This window comes from Gadus chalcogrammus, chromosome 10 (genome assembly GCF_026213295.1).
Source record: "Gadus chalcogrammus isolate NIFS_2021 chromosome 10, NIFS_Gcha_1.0, whole genome shotgun sequence".
Taxonomy (NCBI): domain Eukaryota; kingdom Metazoa; phylum Chordata; class Actinopteri; order Gadiformes; family Gadidae; genus Gadus; species Gadus chalcogrammus.
Window position 1 is genome coordinate 17,855,835 of NC_079421.1, and position 19,027 is coordinate 17,874,861.

A 19,027-nucleotide genomic window follows, 5' to 3' on the forward strand; every position below is an offset into this window, starting at 1 on the left:
TCACTTGGTCATGCAATTGGTGAGAGACGTACCTGACACTGGAGTATCCGGGACCCATTTGGAACCCGGGTGCAGGGTTTGGAACGCCGCGCGCACGTCGTGGCAGTTCGGAAGCACAGGTGACTGTCCGACGGGCAGGTAAAACAGCTGGAAGAAAACGCACAGGAAGAGCGCACTATGTGCCGCTTGGCAAACCATGGCGCACGGACAGCCGTTCGCCGAAGAGCACACAATTGAGTGAGGACACTGTGGATGAAATAAACTTCCCGAATCTCCAAAGTTACAGCTAATTGCGCAGGCTATAAGTCACGGCAGCTCTCGATCCTGTTTTGTAAAGCATCCTCACGCTCGAAGCCAAATAGTCCTATCTACTATACCTCTGGTCTTCTATGTCTACCGGTGGAGCTATCCCAAATAAACGATAACTTAAGAACCTCTCTCCGTGTGCAGTAGCTGGACTCATCTGCTAGCCAAGATAAATGAGCCGAGAATATTTCTGCGCGTTCCCATAAGCGCGCACCACGGCGTGGAACCGCGCGTATTTAGGCTACAACTCTCCTGGAATAATCCTATATATGCCTACACAAAACAGATCGGGATTCATTACCCTTTGAGGGCACATTACATAAGCTCGGTAAATATTTATTGCAGTAAGATTTATTGGTCGTTGTCTTAATGAGAAGCATTTAGGCCACATTCGCACAGGAGCTGAATAAAGGACGCATGGAAATTAGAAAAGGGATAGAAATAGGAAAGGAGGGCGCTCCTCATTTACATTGAGAAACACAACACGTGAAGATGGTACAATAAAAGTGGTTAGGAACTTAAACATACTTGTATTCAATTCGAGTTTAGGGCAATTTATTATCGTACTGGATGAGGGAATACCACTTCCATACTTTTCCAAAAAAAGATTCTGAGTGGAATATCGTCTGAATAAAATGGATCAGTTGTGGCTCCCTTTTAGAGCCAAGACAACAAATCTGCTGCCATCTTGTGGTCAATGAGATTGAATTTAGAGAGTAGACACCAGTAGACAGTCACCATTATAAAATAAGAGTAGAAAGAGTTGAATATCCCATTTATTGATGAAACGTCGCAGACAACACACGGTATACATATAGGATGCAAAGCAAGCTGTTCGCTAGATCTGGCGGATTACAGATGGATACTGTGCAATTTTCAGTCAGATCTTAAATGGAATTAAAATTGCGAAGTCATCCACCCGAAAACAGCCAGACAAACAGCCGTATATCAACCAAAATACATGACTAAATAAACTTGTGAAGAAAAGGCCATAGCCTATAAACATATTTTGTAACAACAACATCAAAGTCTTGCACCGTTGATTACGAGAAATCCCCCGAATAGAAAATGTAGTTGTTGCATGTCTGGGTAACAGAGAGTTTTGCATGGATTTGCACAGCAAAGTCATAAAACAGCCTAACGCAATCCAACAAAACTCCCCGTCGACCCATCCGGGGAAGACGCCAAGTAAATACATTACGTGTATAGCACATGCAAGTATGTGAGAAGGCGACCTGAAATACTTGAAGTGCACAGACTGCAGTAGATGAGTGTAAACTATCTGCACTGTGAGCACTTTGGGACTGCCAGGTCTACCATGCATGGCACTAAGGTGTCATACTCATCCACAGGAATATTATCATGTATAAACATACATATAGTTACTTATATATATTTGTTCATTTGTCGTTTCTTAGGCTTCTGCATGTTTGCAGGTAACATAATCACTGATCACCATTCAATCGTAATGTAAAAGTGTACCATGTTATCAGATGTATTGATTTAACTTTGAGAACAACATAAGGATATAAAGACTAAAATGGATTCTTAAAACACAATGATCTTTTATTTTGGAATAAACACCTCCTATTGTGGAAGAACGGGCCCCCAGCCAGAAGGAGCAACTAGGGCAGTAGAAATTGGAAAGTTCACTAACTACACTAGATGCACCTTAGCTGGGGAGCCGTCACAAACAATGGAGACATTAGAGACTTGTTGGCAGACATTTGGAGGCAGACCTTCAATGATTTCCAACCTCAGTTGCTTCTTATCTGGAACACCTGCAATACAAAAGAAAGAGCATGAAGATTAATCTTTATTATGAAATCTTGAATACTTCAAATTAAATGGAGATAATTGTTTGAACAAAACAGACACTTTCATTTGGAATGATAAATCATCTATGGATTGGGAGAATACAGCTCTACATTATAACTTAAATCTCTTTACCTGGTTATGCTGCCCCAATATATAAATCTGGAAGACGCTAAGCGATCCACACTAATTTACAACCACTGACGCCAAAAGCATCATGCGGCTTCGGATCAGGCGCCTGCACGATATATGATGCAACACTCTACTAAGGCTATAGGCGTAGGCTACTATGCCTATGTTACCATTTGGTTAAAACGACTATCTTAAGTAGCCTAGGCCAATTTCTTTCATTTCCATAGTGCAACACTTTAATGAAGGTAATAGTTTTGAGGTCAGGTTTGATACAACACAGGAAAAAATAAATAATAACCCTAACAAATTGACTTTCAACCAATAAAAACGCCGGTACGCTACCAAAGTCATTACGCAAGAACATGATCAATTTATGTTATTGATCAGGACTCGGTAGTGACTTGAAAGGGGGCTCTACGTAAGCCTCACAAAAGTGGCGCGAACGTGGTCTGATGAGACTTTTTCAAACCAATCCATTAAACAAATGGCTCAATATAATCCACATCCGCCTTGAGGGTCACTTACCAAGTCCTTCGTGTGGGAGCCCAATACATTTGATTTTAATAGGCCTAAGAACAGTTGAATACCGACAATAATACGTCAGTCAGATTCTAAGTCTGAACAATGGGCAACATGTTTATATTCGCTATTGTAGTATTATTTGTATCACGGAGTCAGAATAGCATTGCTGTGTATAGAAAGAACGCAAAGAAAAAAAGTATTATATAAAAAGTAGTAGGCTAGGCCTATAAGAGCATTTGTTGGCCATTGGAACTAAATAGAGTAGCGACGAGACTCGGAACGTGTTCATCTAATATGGTGAGGTTTACAAATCGATATAACAAAAACGGAAGACTACACGCCTAGTTGGGTTACTGTGATTGTTTGATTAGCAATTTGCTGTTGAAATCAAAGAAACAATCCCAAAACCATAGCCTTTAGTTAATCGAAAAACAATGTACCTAATTGTAATGAAACAGGGTATTGTGGAGATGACCTACCTCTTAGCCATCGAAGGGTTGGTGGTTCAGTGGAAATGGGCTGAAACGACTATACCCATGCAGGATTCCTCCATAATACGACGCACCTAACTTCGCAGATGTTGTATCCTCTCCTGCCTCTTTACCACCGTTTCTGGCCAACAAAAAGTTGAGTCATGCATGTAATTGTGCGAGCATCTTTTTTGTTGTTTTGCTCTTTGTGGGGGTGGGGAGATGCAGCGCAGACGTCCCAATAATGTAGAAGTCCTCCTTTGATCCCCTTAACCATAACATTCCATCTAATAGCTCTTAATGCTTGCCCGTTTCATTTTCTCACACGCTGAAGAGTTACTACTTAAATTTCCGTTTCAGGAACAATATCGTTTGTTGGACGGTTTCGCTCTTATGGTCAAACACAAGCAGAAGGCTTGTGACCTGTAACCTCTGCAAACCCTACCCCCACACACAGCCTCAGCCACCCCCTCTCCCCAGCCTAGTGCTCCACAAGAAATAGGCGCAAGTTGAACTGGTATTGGTGGTAACCCTTATGAGATATAATCTTAAACATCGTGCTGGGCTCGGACATCGATTCTATGAATATATTTCAAGGTGGAAATGGGGTCCCTTAGACTTATCTTGTGTAAACGCTTTCTTAGGAGTCCCTCGGCCTTGAGAGCAGGCTCAAACGTAGCCTTATTTGCCTTCTTCCCCGATTGAACTTTAACCCACTTTTCCAGACTGCAATTTCACTGCTCATATAGGCCTCGTTGTGATTGGTGGAATCAAAGGGACATATGCATCCTTTGTGACACTTCTTTACATTGGTTGGTTCGTAAACCACCAAATGTGGTCATGTGGACACGTTTTAATACTAAATAAAGCCTATGTTTGCGCATGCATCATTGTAATGCATCCTAATTTGCAGTTTTTAACTTTTACAAATACAAACATTAGGGTCTCGATTGATTGAAATGTATTCTCAGTAGACCTACTCCCGATGCAAACGATCTATTCCATTAAAATAACACATATATGCTTCCCAATGCATGTGACGTGAGACAACTCATACATCTTCATGAAGTTCTATGTTTGGCTCATTACATGCTGGTTTGTCGTTTGTGATTGTGTTGTTTATATATATATAACCCTATATATATATATATATATATATATATATATAACCCTCTATATTTCTGACCTTTTTTTTGTAATCCGTTATCTTCATATTGGCACTATTTTGTCTCTTATCTCTTTTGGTGGTTTTACGCCTTGTGTCACACACATTTCCCCCCTTTTGGATTAATAAAGTGTTATCTTATCTTATGATAAATTCATTGAAAGAGTTAAGGAAAGCCGCCGCCAGATGGAGACATTACTCCCTCTGATTTCCCCTTCCCCTAGCGGCTCTTCTCGCTTTGATCAAGAGCATGCAAGTATGAAAACCATCGTAAAATTTGCCAGAGCTGCTGAGGCAGGTAATCTCAAGGCTGCAGGTTGGTCATTTATACAGAGCAAATGATTATAAAGGCAAATGAAGGCTGAGATAATGGAGAAGTGATGGTGTGAGCCACACAGAATGAGTCAGAACTGGAATTAATGTAAACAATGAAGACAGGGCCGACCTAACGTCTAGGTTGTACAGATCTTCCCCTTTCATTAGCATATACTACTTAACTTCTTAATGGTTCACCACATATTTATACCACATAATCCTGTACAGATAAAACGTTTTCAATTTACCACAGTAAACTCAAAAATAAACAATCGCTGAAATTATGTCAAATGCACAGTATTTCTGAAATAAACTTTATTTTCAGGAACGATTTCACACTTTTAAAATAAAACTATGTACATTTACAATTCACTCCCCTGGTAGATAGAAGGAAATACCCAGTATACTATGGTTATAGGGAATAAAGAAGGCAATATAGTTATATAGTAAAAGCACAACAGACATTTATATATTTAATATAGAAGTTTCCTCTTAATCACCAAACACCTTCCCTCTAAATCAAGAATGAAGGGATTTCATTGCCGTCTTAACAGAATTGCCACTAAATCAGGATTAACCCTATGAGAGGGTTATACAAATATAACAAGGGCTTCCTCTGTACACGCTTTATATGGTGGAACAGCTGTATGGTATTTGATCACTAGCATTAAGAGTTGAAACATCCTGATCACAGTTAAGGTTACGCAACACACATGGCCGTTCATTAGGATGTGGGTTTCTTTCATATTAAAACATGGAAGTGTCCGTCAGAGGAGCTGCTGGTTGTGCCTATGTGGGACCTGTAAAGGTCACCCTTGCTTCCAAAAACAACTCGACCACTGTTACGGTGATCCCAAGGTCGCTCCTTTCATGTACTTGTGACATTTTGAAATTATTAGGAATTCTAGAAGTTATTAACTAAACATTGCTAATGATGTTCAGAGAAACACACCCTTTCTCTCAAAACTGGAGTGACGCAGGTTAACATCATATTAAATAATATATATAAAAAAATATTTTTACAATGGCCATAACCGGTTTTGGACTGACCCGATAGGTGTTTCTGATGTTACCAACATGGGATTTTCAAAAAGCCAATCATTTTAACTAAAAGCAAGCATAGGTAATCAATTTGTAATGCTTGTAGTATCCATTTTAGAGTGACAAGGGCATGGTTAAGACATGTGGGATTTACATTATTTCTTTACAATCAATTGTGTGCATATTTATTCATTTTTAAATAAGGCAACCATCATTTTTTATTTTCATTCATAATGAAATGCAGTCATTTGTGGTAACTGACCAATCGAAACAAGATTAGCTTTGCTTTTCAATTCTTCCCCCACACAAACGTATACATACATACGTATACATACATACGTACATACATACATACATACCAGCTTTGGGCAACGTACAATACATTGCGCTTTATCCTAATGATCCAAGTAAAAACACAATAAAAAAAGAGAACACAGCACTTCCTCATGAGGTATATATACTATGAGACTGTGCCGACAGATCAAATGTTGCTTGAAATCTGACAAGATGCTACTATAGTGAGTGAAAGGCAAGGCTTTGTGCTGTTGCTCCAAAACACTTGATAAAAAAAAAAATATATGACAATGACAGGTGAGCCAGGTAAGAAACTAAATTTAAAAAATGCGGCACATTCCAAAATAGACGTTCCCAAAAAAGGGAACAAGGTCATTGCTTAGTTTCAGCACTGTAGTATTAATTTGATTATAATGCATCATAAGCACGTTAGAACATTCTCACAGTTTAGTATGAAATGTGTCACCAGGTTATTTAATGAACTAATTGAATTACTGCTACACTGGCAGAAATGCCACAACCCACTCCTTTGTAAACCTCTGGTCATCGTCTAATGGCGAACCACATATGCTAGTGGTCGATTAATAGTTTAATGTCAAACTCATAGTTGACATAATAATTGTAGTTTACTCTTATAACATGCTGATAATGCATTATGAGCCCACGGCGCCTTTAAATAAAACTTCAGTAAGAACAGCTGAAACTGGATAGCATGCCATTGGAGAACATCTAATCGTATCATTCGTCAAGAGTTAACTATTTGTGGAAAAATTGCAATCCTCTGGTTGAGAATATCTGTACTGCCCGTGTCCCCAACAAACAGACCGATACACAACGCCTACAGCAGTATCGGATTCCTTTCCATTCCAGTCAAAAGACCACTGCTGGCTGCAGCCACACTATCGCACAATGCATTGATTCCTCTGTGGGGTTTGATTTTCTTTTCCTGTCCCTGTTTCCTAGCGCATCACCGACTGAATCAGCACTACTGCTGCCCCTGTGCCTCATGTTACACAAGCACCACAAGCATACCTACCATGTTCACCACTAACAAATATCTGGGTAACTATCATCCAGACGCAATTCAACTGGAGTCAATATTCACAAGCTCCTAAGTCCTGGAAACGGCAAAAACAGCGTGCAGTAAGGCAAAACTAGGCTGTGGAATAAGTTTGACAATGTGATTTTGAGGAAAAAAAGTGTCATCTTTGAGAATATTAGCCAGTAAGTCTTATCCACAGAGTAATTATATTCTAAAACATTGAATGCTCGTAAAAGATTACGCATCAAGGGGTACTGTTAAGATTCAAATGCAGGTGGCGTTTATGTCACAAAGTAAGGTCTTCGCCAGAGACGATACATGAGGAATTTTGCTTATGTATAATAACATTATTATATACAATTCAGCATAAGAGACTCTTGCCGGACATCTTTTTATTATTATCAAAGAAGCACTATGGTTTTAAATAACAGTTCTTGGCCCACTCATTGTTCAACCCAACTCGAGGATTAAACCTCCCATGTTCACACAAAGAAAGAAAAAGTGAAGGAAGTCATTTCTATGTTGGTTTTGTTTGCTCCTATTTCCTACGGTAATATGTTGGATCCTTGCGTTGCCTTGCCACACTACCTTCTCCAAGCGCACGCCAAAGCTCCACCTGGCAACTGCCACCGCCAACGTTCCCACCCACCGTCGGACTCTACGCCTCCTCAGGTGCCACGGGTCTCTTCAGGTCCCGGATCTGCTTGACCAGGTAGTTCTTCTCGTCGCAGAACTGCTCGTCCTCGGATCGATCCGTCTGGAAATGGCTCAGGAACTCCACTAGTTTGGCCTGGTTCTTCAGCAGTATGTCCAACACGGGCTGTGTCTTGTTGGGGTTCGCAACGAAGACCTAGAACATGAGAAAGTACGAATGGTATGTTTTTTGAGGCAGAGGTATAAGGCTAAGGCATATTAACCAACATGACTGTAATCAAATATTCTCCTTCACCCAAGGCAAACAATGAAATGGCAGACGATGAAATGTAACATTTCAGTTTAGGCTGCTTAAATGTGTTCAGTTGAATGTGTTCAGTAATAGGCCTATCGATAACCGTTGATAGGCCTCCTATGGTTTGCATTAAATCATTATGGCGCGTTTCCACTGCAGGGTGCGGTACGGTTCGGTTCGCAAAGGTGCGGCACGGATTGCCTTTCCACCGCCAAAAGTGGTCGTGACCCGGACTGAGCCGTACTTGTTTTGCCCTCATCTTCAGTACTCCTCCGTTGGGGTACTGAGATGCCTGAAAGGGGGCCGGAAAATTCGAGCTACACACCCCCTCCGTTGATTGGTCGACAGAATCGTCACTTCCGGGCGACGTGGGGATAAAAACAAACAAACAGTAGCCTCGAGGTATTATTATTATCAAACAAAGCTTGCATTCGGAAGTTGATTAACTGCCATATGAAAAGCATAAAGGCCAGGAACTGTTGCTGGACGACTTCCATGGTAGCTCTTGGTTTAATGCGTCGCGTTCAACTTTTCCATTGTTTTTATTGAGCAGGCTACACTGTGTCGCGCTGCTATGATGTCACGATGTTAACGTAGCTGCCGCGGCGATCGACATCCGGCCTACCATAAAGGGTACTGTCGGAGGTGGAAACGCGACCTCGGAACTGAGCTGGGCTATACCGCCCCCTCCCTACCGGACTGAGGCGAACCGAACCGTACCGCAACCTGCAGCGGAAACGCGGCATTAGAATCACAAAGACGGCAAAATACCCAAGTAAACATGAAAGATTAGTTATAAGCTGGAACACTCTGCCTCGTTACAAAATGAATTGCAACATGTGCTTCGATCTGATCGCAAGGACATCACATCCATCCATCACACCTTAAAGACGTGAAAGGCTTCAAACTGGATATTGCGGCTATTGTCTCTCAACAAGTTCATCATCAGCTTGAGGTTTTCGGCACGACTGATGTACTTGGTCATCACAGTGAAGTTGTGCCGGTCCAGGAGAAGTTCGCCAAGAAGCTGAGGAAAACATAAATTGAAAAACATTGAGTTCAACCCGAAGAATATTTAGCCTTGAACTTGTAGCGAAGAAATATACACTTGTTTTGTTCCAGGGTTCAAAGAATTGTTTCACTACCTTCAAAGACTGACGTTTGGTAACATAGTTGTCAGAATGCAGGAGCTTTTCGTATTCTGTAAAAACCTGAGGGCATAGAAAAGGTTAAAAAGGTTGGCAAAATGATTCTTTTCAATGATGAAAGACAATGATAAAATCATGACCTTCAATGTTTGTCTCTTCCAGATTGACACTCGAAGGCTTACCCTGTCATAGTTGGTCTCCAGGAAATCCGCACACATTATCTTGTGCCTTGTCAGTAGGTCCTAGTGGGAGTTAAAAGAGAACATGAAGTTAGAAATGCAAGCAGTATATAATTCATTTAAAATATTAAATTTACATTCAAATTTTTATGTTACTCAAAAATATATAAAACAGGTAGTTGAATTAATAATTTTAAGAATAATTCAAATCAGGTTATAAAGCTCAGCCACACCGATTTTTTTTTCTTATGCTAAAGAAGAAACCAGCCTTTTAGCAGAATGCAACATGTTTAAATAGGGAATGAAAGTACCTTGATCCTTTAAATATGCCCCTCTATCTAAAAGCAATCTGATCCTCTGTGGCACTCCCATTGTTACAGCAGTTATAACTTAACAAAACACTAAAAACTAGATTATATCACGGTACCTTGAATGAGGCGAAAGCGTCTGATGCAATGTCAAAGGTGGACAGTTCCACAAAGCGGAAGAAGCAGTACAATTCTTCGGAAAACAGCACGGTTCGTGCTAGAGGTTCGTGACGCAAGCACTCTCTGAGCATCATTCCACAGTTCAGGGCCACTTCTGCACTTTCATATCTGTAATCATGGTTTACAAACAGGTATATAACAACCAAATATATAACAAGTATAACAACAACATATATATTTTTACACTTGAGCGATACTTGATATAAAAGAGGAACATAGTTGGTGAATATATCAAGTTTACAAAGATGCTCAGACATTGGACATCATGGACATGGTAAACGTACCCTTTTAGGAGCATAAAGAGAATCTGTGGATGCGAGGAGATGTATTCTACCGTGGGCGTTCGAGTACCAATTTGACGTCGTACGATGTTGCTGAACAAATGCACCACATCCTTCTTCCCCTGGAATAATATACCATTTGTCATTAGTATGCCAATGACTTGCAAACAGGCCAATGCTTTGGGCATCGCCAATTCCAATATTTTAAATCATTGGATTATGCACTGCAGAAAGGAATCAATAACCATTGATCAATCAACAATAACAATCATGATCACGGATGGAAGTTAACTCTACTCACCTCAAAGTCAATTCTTTGCAGATTTGCAATGAGAGTGATGAGGAGGTTGGTGTTGTACAGCTCTTGTGCCAGCTGAGCTACAGCCTCAGTTTGAGGCTCCTTGTCACCGGTGCCACACAGCACCTCTTTCAGAGAAGACAGGTTCTTCGAAACCTCCTCTGCAACCTTAATAACAGGAACACTGTGTAAGTTGCAGTTAAACCCGACTTGCAACCGCACGAAACCTAAACAGATCTGGTTAAAAGTAAACAAATGCTCACCTTTTCACACTTTTTGCTCTCTGTGGCATCCAGCTTCTCCATGTAAGCCATATTCTCTTTCAAGTTTTTCACTATCTCAGCCGGACTCTTCTGAGACTTTCCAAAAGGAAAAGGCATGATGAACGCTATCTTGTTCCTTAACCTTTGAAATAGTAAAGAGAAAGTTTGACTGTTAAAATAATCCTAATGTGTCTAGTTAATTAAGAGGCGTTACTTTCCTGTGTTGCTGAGGGACATAACAGGGCTGAGACTGAATGCATTCTAAGGTGGTCTTAAAGCCATCTTCGCCATTTTAACGTGAAAACGCTATTTTGTAGGTGTGTAGTTACTATGACCGAAATAGATGTCAAAGAACGACAACAGGTAGTCTACGGGTAATACAATGGTGGTATAAAAATATCGAGACACGACTGTGGGTCGTTTCGTACCGTCCGACTTTAACGCGAGCCCCTCATGACAGTGGTCATAGATTTAACATCATATTAGTAGTAAGATAATCAAGAACGACAAATCCACTGACATCTTTTTGTATTGACTAGCCAGGCTTGAGCCACATTCAGCTGGAATTACGAATTTAAAGCTAACTAAAAGTAAACGCCACGTTAGTGGCCGTGTTGATCGATAGCTATGTCGGCGATACGAGGTAGCAAAGTTTGTTAGATTGATTAGTAGAAAGAACTTACCTGATTGACTTTTACTTTTGAACTTGAGAAAGGATTGTTGGCTAAAGGTTAGCTAGCTAAACTCAGCTAACAGGCTCGCCAGTAATGTACCCCTACGTGCTCATCAATATATCTCTCTGGGATATTCGGCGATAGTTTTATGGAGTGGTAATTAAACGTTCCTACAGATTTAAGCTCGCTGTCTTCATCGCGTTTATCCAGCATATATCTACGATTTACTGTTCTGGCCGTCCGCCACCACAATTGCTAGGATGCTAGCTCACTTTTGCAGAAAGCTTGAGGGCTGGACAGCCTGTCAACTTTATTTCCCTGTTCTGCTCAGGCTGCTGTCTCTGCGCTCTTCTCTTCGGGACATTGGGCGGGTGTGTTTTTTTGCAACTTTTTTTTTTTCACAAAGTGACTGTCGTCTTTTATAGCCAATCCTCTCGATGGAAAGTAATGACGTGAGCCTTCCGAAGTGGACGCCTGTTTTATTGTCCAGTACACCGAGCGGGGGTTGAGTTACAAAGATACCGGAAAGGGTAAACCGCCTCCCTCACGGACTGCGCTGTTAAGTAAATCAAACACAAACACGACTAAAGGCAAATTGGGTTGTTCATTTATATATTTATCGTTGATGATGTCTTTGTATGATTTTATACTTGTAACCATTAGCATCCTTGTCTTTTAAGCTTTTGATATTCATACTGGTAGACATCAGCCAAGTTAAATACGAATATGCTCACAATACATAGCTAAAACATAGCATAAAATACACGAATGCCACTTTATACCAAAAATAAATTGTTATACAAAATCAAAATATCTACCTTTAAAAAAGCGCTCGGAAAGTTGACTTCAACAACCGAGGTTACTTGTATTCAGCACGGTAAACCCCCAACATTGTTAGTTAATATCCGTCGTTCCTGCTCGTTAATATTAAGAGTAAAACATATCTCCTAATATACAACAGTAAGGTGTTGTATTCACATGTATCGGAGGGGTTTTCAATCCTCAAACATGTTTACATATTAGGGGGAAAAAACCTACGAGTGCAACGTCACTTGAACGCTACGCAGCGGCGGTGAGACGGAACACAGCAGCGATCACTTCTCAGCAGGCACGGAAAACATCACGTTCACCCACAGCAGCACGCTTCTCCACCCAATCCTCCACTCCAGCCCAACAAGATTTCTCCCCAGGTACCGTCAGAAGTTTGTCTGTGCACCCCCTGTGCCAATGCAGTGTGTATCGTGTGTCCTATTGTGGTCCTAGGCCGTATTGTTTACGGTCGAGCACGGGGTCCGGTTTTCAGAGAGATTGTATCGGGTATGGCGCTCTTTACTCGCAAAAGGTGGCACTGAAGACCCGCGTTAGTCATTTAAACGTCTCAATATTTAAAGGGGTTCTTTCGTTGTACTTTGATATGATACGATAATAACCCATGTTTGCTCGGGATTCCTCGCTGTGATCGAGATTAGTTTTACGAATCAAAGGCCTTGCTAATGCAGGTGGCTGCTTTAGATGCTCACACTTATATTTGTCTGTAGTTATAGTTTGTGGGAGACACACACCCCCGTAAATTCAAAACTTTGCTGAAGAAGAAATATAGTCACTTTTCCCATTACCCGCTGGTATGATACCAAATGGGCTGCGCAATGACCATTTGCTGTATCATGGCGGTAATATAACCTCTGACTTTACGGAATATGTTCATACAGACTACATAGTGTTTCATTATTAGATACTATTTGGGGTTTAGACGTCGGACCCCGCAGCTTTTGTCACCGGCCGCCGCAATGCAATCCTGGCCTTGCTATCATGGCAGTTGCTAAATCAAGGCGTCGCGTCTCTCCCCACGTTATTGTGATTAAAACCGTGTACTTTCGGTTTGTATTTAATAAACTACTACACAGACCCATCTTTTTCAACCCTGCATTGTTGATAAGTATTATTTTACCGATAAAATACACAAATCGCAAAGCCTACCCTACCCTTATCAACAGAGCATTCAGACAATCTATAACGTAATGAATCCGAATATGACTTGTGGATTATATTTTACATATTACTTGGTTTTTGTTTTAGTTTATTTAAAAAATTATATTTTATAAAACTATAAAATGATCCAGGATTTAGCTCCTTTAAGTATTTAGGTTTTAGTCATGTTCTCGTTGTAGAATGCACAAACTGAAGCAAAACCAACAAACTATAGGCTACTTAATGTTTTATATGATATTTGGGCCATATCTTTAGGTTTAATGCGTATAGCTAAAATAAATGCTTAGACGAGCCTTGGGTACATTTGTATCAATTCCTCAATAACGGTGAGGAAACCTGAAATCCCTTCATCATTGGGGTCATTTTGATTAATTGGGTACCAGGAATTAATTTTTTGGTGCCAGTTATATTTTTAAGTATGTATCAATAAATACCTGATATCTGTGAATTAAGTTGTATCTCTATTCCTCTGGCATATTGATCCTTGGTCATGGTCACACATTATCTTTAAAATTGTTCCCAGTTTTAGTTAACTGCACAATGCACCAGTGGCTTGTGTAATTAAAAACACATGCACACTTACAAGCACCACATTGCATTTGGTTCTTCTCCCCACATTTATTGGGTCTTTAATCTGATGGCTGTTCCCTTTTTATATTCCATGTAATTTGATTTTCTTTGAAAACCCGTGCATCAAGTCTTTCCGTCACACCAATGCAGTGTCAAAACTATTGGTCATTGAATTAAATTATATTTTTGACTGATAGTACTACATTTGCGGCTTATAGATTTAATAATGTAACTATTTTGAAGCCTTTATCAATTTTCTTCTATTGCTGTTGTGTTTAGTCATCCAAAAGGTACTTACTCTCCTATTTCAGATGCATGCTATTAATGAGCAGTATAAAGGATAGGAACGTTGCCTATGTTTCCCTACAGGTAGCGGACAGAGGTGGCAGAGGTTCTGTGATCAAAACCACAAACCTTCCTGCTCGACGTTAAACACCCTAACCAGCCTCAGTACGTTATGTTTCTGATACAAAAATGGAGTCATACTTAACTTCTACTTGCACTTTAGAAAAGGCATCTCATAAGTTTAAATTACTTTAGGCTATGTCAACTTGTAAAAAGCTTTTATAATAATAACATTATTAATAGTTTTACAATCCAAATAATAGTACACCATCTTATTTTTCAGTAGACTGCCACAAAGAGCGATGTCGGTACAGAGGAAAGGAGCCGCGGCCCATCTGCCTAAATGTGCCTTTTGCAGAACCAACCGTGACAAGGAGTGTGGACAGCTACTGCTGTCAGACAACCAGAAGGTGGCAGCTCACCACAAGTGTATGGTAGGTTGCAGTACACACAGAATCCATTGTTGGAAGCACTAGAATTTTATGGCACGTCTTATTCTAGAAAATGTTTCAATTAAGTAATTTGAAGTGTGTGTATGTGTATGTGTATATGTATATGTATATGTATATGTAAAAACAGAAATTCTAACTTTTTTAAATCCCATGTAGCTTTTCTCCTCAGCACTTGTTAGTTCACACTTAGAGAGTGATAACCTTGGAGGATTTTCCATCGAAGATGTGAAGAAAGAGATCAAAAGAGGGAGCAAACTGGTGAGTGTCCAAAGTTAAATTAATTTATTTGCAAAGCTTCACTGAAATACTGAACGTCTTTTGGACCTACAACCAAATCAACTTCTAATGTCATTAATTACATTGTGTACAGCAGAAACACAGAAAACATGTCTGCCTCCCTCGTCTTTTGTTCTAAATTAGCCTGAATACAAACGTATTCTAAATACAAAAAGATCCCTTATAATGTTTGTTTTAACTTTGCCGTGTGTGTGTGTGTGTGTGTGTGTGTGTGTGTGTGTGTGTGTGTGTGTGTCTGTGTGTCTGTGTGTGTGTGTGTGTGTGTGTCTGTGTGTCTGTGTGTCTGTGTGTCTGTGTGTCTGTGTGTCTGTGTGTCTGTGTGTCTGTGTGTGTGTGTGTGTGTTAAAGATGTGCTCCTCGTGTCATCGACCCGGGGCGACCATCGGATGCGATGTGAGGACATGCCGGAGGACATATCATTACTACTGCGCGCTGAAAGACCGCGCGCAGATCAAAGAGAATCCCTCGCAAGGGATCTTTCTGTGGGTCACATTGCACACAGCGCCATCAGTAAAGATACAGAAGTACAGAATGAGATAAAAAAATGAAGATCAATCTTTTTTTTCTTCTCTTTCTTTGATGCAGTGTTTATTGTCGCAAACACAGAGATGCCTCCCGGGATGGTCCTGAAGGTAACGTGATCATCAGGAGGGTTTTATTTATAACATGACTTCTACATGTGGAAATAACATTCCTTTCCTTTGGCAAAGTGCTTAACAATAAGAGGAATTGTTTTGAAAGAGTTCAGACTATTCAGCTTCATACTACCATTGGCTGATAAGCTGCTATGGCCGCACACTAAATTGTCAGGCTTTACTTTTTAACAAATGGAGAAGCAAATTAATTTGTCTTTTTCTGAGATTCTGCATACATTTGATTATAGATGGACATACTACGACAACAATACATTTGACTTAAAGTATTACGAACAATGTGCACTTTCATTTGGTCTCAATATTTAAACATTTAAAAAAAAAAGTCAACAACATGTAGTAGAGTAAATATGTGTTGATCTTACAGAAGTTCCATCAGTGTCTCACACCAAAATGTATGAAGGAGAAAATGTGTCAAACGCTTCTAAAAGTAAATCCTTCCACATTGGTAAACTCGACATCAAAATAAACTGATGTTTCAGTTTATTTCTTCGCTTGGGGCTACGTGGTTACATTCGTTTTTTTATTAATGATTATGTTTCCATTCTAGACGAAGAGGAGGACGTGGCCAATGAGTCCGACTCGTCCCCTCCCCAAAGTAAGGGCCGTGGAAGGTTTGAGAAGGGCAGAAACAAGCTGGGGTCTCACGGCCAGTCAGAAGATGGATGCTCTACCTCCTCCCAAGGTGCAGACGAGGAGCGGTCGTCACATGTAAGACCACAAGCCCCTTCTTTAGTTTGGTAGTAAATCACCCAATGTTACGGTGTAGTAAGCTTTATGTCAGCTGGGCGAGGGAGGAGACGGGGACAGTATTGACGTCCCAGTAAGACCGAGACTCTGCGGCTCGCATGACTTAGAAGGACCAGACACAGAGGACTCGCACGGCTACAGTTTCCTACACTTGGTGAAAGAACTTTGTTTTGCAACTACACGGTGGAGGACTGAACGACTGGATCAAAGTGTGGGCTGGTCGCCTTTTGACTGACGACACACCCCAGTGGGCCAACAATGTACCGGTATGGTTTATCTGAGAGAGAGAGCTGCCCGCATACGATGACTGTGGTCACCCTAGATAGGTAAGATCGCTCTCATCCAGGGAAGTTCAGGGCCACGTTTCAAGTGAACTGCAACGCGTAGGGAGAGACGCTAGGTTACGGCCTTGTTAACCTTATTAGAACGAGTACGGCAGGTGTAGCTCGTGACACCCAAGCAAACATTAACATTGTCCCTAATGACTTGTTAACAACAGATGCATAACCTTTACATTTACATTCAATTTCAGCGAGACCGGTCACCACTGAGGGCTAGCCCTGGAGAAAGCGGGCAGCGCTGTGGGTTCTGCCACGCAGGGGATGAGGAGAACCAAACCAGGGGTGTGCTCCACACTGATAATGCAAAGAAGGTGGCAGCACACTACAGGTGTATGGTAAGTGCAGAACATCCCAATGCTTGCGGTTCAGGGAGAACCTTTCGGGGTGTGTTAAACCAATGTTAATTTTGTTTTTAACCCCTCACCACTTTTTTTATCCCAGTTGTTTTCATCTGGGACCGTTCAGCTAACCACTACTTCACGCGCCGAGTTTGGAAATTTCGATGTCAAAACGGTCCTCCAGGAAATTAAGAGAGGGAAAAGAATGGTGTGTAGCTCGGCTATTACAAATGGCATTTAAACTAATCTCTTTGGATTAAATTGAATACCAAATCATTTTTACTTCTGTTTTCTCAGAAATGTACGCTCTGCAGTCAGTTAGGCGCAACGATCGGGTGTGAGATCAAGGCATGTGCGAAGACCTACCATTATCACTGCGGCCTGCAGGATAAAGCCAAATATATTGAAAATATGGCCCGTGGCATCTACAAGTAAGCACAAACTCGACATAAATCATCATCAGTTTTATGTAATTACAGCTGTGGTTATTATTGAGTTGGATACATTAGTTCAATATCACACCGAAAGGATCATGATATATTATGTGTTTATCGGTTTTAAGACTATACTGCAAGAATCACAGTGGCAACGAGGAAAGAGATGAGGAAGACGAGGAGAGAGAGAATCGCAGTCGAGAGCGTGCTGCAAATGACCGTGCAGCATCACTAACTGAGTCGCAACTAAACGGACACTAGGGTAATATACTGGTCATACAATATCATCTTCCATATTTACCTTTTTAAATGTTTATTCACTATTCTGCAAGTTAATGTTGCGAATAATTCAAAGGATTTGCAATGCAATATCACAAAATAACTCACACTAATGAAAATAATATAACGTTTTGCATGTTAGTTAAAATAATGGTTGTTCTGGTGTTCCCCACTTTTTATAGGTGAAAGAAGCGGTTCACATATTTAGGGCAGAAGAAGAGTTCAAAGATGGGGCAAAAAATTATCTATTTTTAATTACTGAATCTTGGCCAACAGAAAGTCCCCCGAAGATTCTTCCAGGGGACAGACATGTCACGAGGATATGCAGCAGTTGTCTTCATGAGACCTACGTCAAGTTAAACCATTTTCCTGCCCATGGATCGCCCCGTCATTCCTTCTCTTGTAGTCTCGGTTTTGGGCAAAGTAAAGGCATATGTAATTTTACCACAAAATGATATTTGTTTGGACGGGACCTTTTGATTGCCATATATCCTGCCTATTTGCCCCATTGTTTACATTTAACTTGCCTAGACAGACATATTCTTCCTATAGCCTCGCTTCTGATGGATTCGCGTTTAAGAGGGTTGTACTTCTTATTTTCTATATATGAAGCCGTGCGATTTGATTGATCGTGTCTTATGGTCTGGCAGCCCTTCTTTCTTTGTATGTAACATTTTGCTACTGTATCATCACCGTGAATGATTTTGAATATTTGAACTCATACAGTCACAATTAAAGTTTTTTGCCAGCATGCACTTGTATCTCTCCACTATTAAATATGGTATTTTTTTATGTTTCTTTTTAAGTGCTCTTCCCCCCTGTACTCCCTGAAATGTAACCAAGAAATTGGAAAAATAATGTTTTATTTTACCCTTAAGCTTTTGTGTTGCCTGATTGCATCAGGGGATAAGAAAGATCCTTTTGCTGCTTTGCTCTAATAGGCCTATTGATCTTAACCGGTGGTGTCTACTCATCGCTCACTACACAATGCAACTACTACATTTTGGTTAAAGACAAAATAGCAGAATTAAATAAATGATCAATAACACTTTTCTATTTAAAACCCAATTGTTGCAACTTACTGACTGCAGAGTGTACATTTAATAAACTAAACGAAATACTATAGACCTATTGTGTACCGAGAGGCCAAACTACATACCACCAACATAATGTAGTTCCCCTTTCCCCCATGGGCGT

At 40.5% G+C, this 19,027-nt stretch overlaps 2 protein-coding genes across 6 annotated transcripts; one reads left to right on the forward strand and one right to left on the reverse strand.

Annotated features, from left to right (window-relative positions):
* Positions 1–4,619: 4,619 nt before the first annotated feature.
* cab39l1 (calcium binding protein 39, like 1) lies at positions 4,620–12,499 on the reverse strand. 2 transcript variants are annotated; one of them, XM_056600727.1, is made up of 9 exons: positions 11,392–11,769; positions 10,709–10,850; positions 10,449–10,613; positions 10,151–10,269; positions 9,806–9,974; positions 9,382–9,441; positions 9,197–9,262; positions 8,935–9,078; positions 4,620–7,952 (listed from the first exon to the last, which is right to left on the reverse strand). In XM_056600727.1, the coding sequence occupies exons 2-9, from the start codon at positions 10,823–10,825 to the stop codon at positions 7,761–7,763; spliced, it is 1,032 nt and encodes a 343-aa protein (XP_056456702.1). In that variant the 5' UTR covers positions 10,826–10,850; positions 11,392–11,769; the 3' UTR covers positions 4,620–7,760. The 2 variants fall into 2 exon arrangements, with proteins under 2 accessions (XP_056456702.1, XP_056456701.1); XM_056600726.1 differs by lacking the exon at positions 11,392–11,769 and adding an exon at positions 12,201–12,499 and having other exon boundaries at positions 4,622–7,952.
* On the forward strand, positions 11,977–18,985 carry phf6 (PHD finger protein 6). 4 transcript variants are annotated; one of them, XM_056600722.1, is made up of 13 exons: positions 11,977–12,275; positions 12,406–12,572; positions 14,311–14,391; positions 14,570–14,720; positions 14,895–14,996; positions 15,384–15,517; positions 15,621–15,667; positions 16,239–16,399; positions 16,971–17,114; positions 17,221–17,325; positions 17,415–17,548; positions 17,680–17,813; positions 18,107–18,985. In XM_056600722.1, exons 4-12 carry the CDS (start codon positions 14,589–14,591, stop codon positions 17,810–17,812), a joined length of 1,092 nt encoding a protein of 363 aa, XP_056456697.1. In that variant the 5' UTR covers positions 11,977–12,275; positions 12,406–12,572; positions 14,311–14,391; positions 14,570–14,588; the 3' UTR covers position 17,813; positions 18,107–18,985. The 4 variants fall into 4 exon arrangements, with proteins under 4 accessions (XP_056456697.1, XP_056456699.1, XP_056456700.1 ...); XM_056600724.1 differs by having other exon boundaries at positions 14,573–14,720; positions 18,013–18,985; XM_056600723.1 differs by having other exon boundaries at positions 11,978–12,259; positions 18,013–18,985.
* The last annotated feature ends 42 nt before the right edge of the window (positions 18,986–19,027 follow it).

Bases quoted from the DNA above. Each gene is read 5' to 3' on its own strand.
- cab39l1 (XM_056600727.1), bottom strand. From the start codon at position 10,825: ATGCCTTTTCCTTTTGGAAAGTCTCAGAAGAGTCCGGCTGAGATAGTG. The intron at 10,614-10,708 runs GTGAGCATTTGT...CCTGTTATTAAG, and splicing joins AGAGCAAAAAGTGTGAAAAG to GTTGCAGAGGAGGTTTCGAA. The intron at 9,079-9,196 runs GTAGTGAAACAA...TGTTTTCCTCAG, and splicing joins CCAAACGTCAGTCTTTGAAG to CTTCTTGGCGAACTTCTCCT.
- phf6 (XM_056600722.1), top strand. From the start codon at position 14,589: ATGTCGGTACAGAGGAAAGGAGCCGCGGCCCATCTGCCTAAATGTGCC. The intron at 14,721-14,894 runs GTAGGTTGCAGT...AATCCCATGTAG, and splicing joins CAGCTCACCACAAGTGTATG to CTTTTCTCCTCAGCACTTGT. The intron at 17,549-17,679 runs GTAAGCACAAAC...ATCGGTTTTAAG, and splicing joins ATGGCCCGTGGCATCTACAA to ACTATACTGCAAGAATCACA.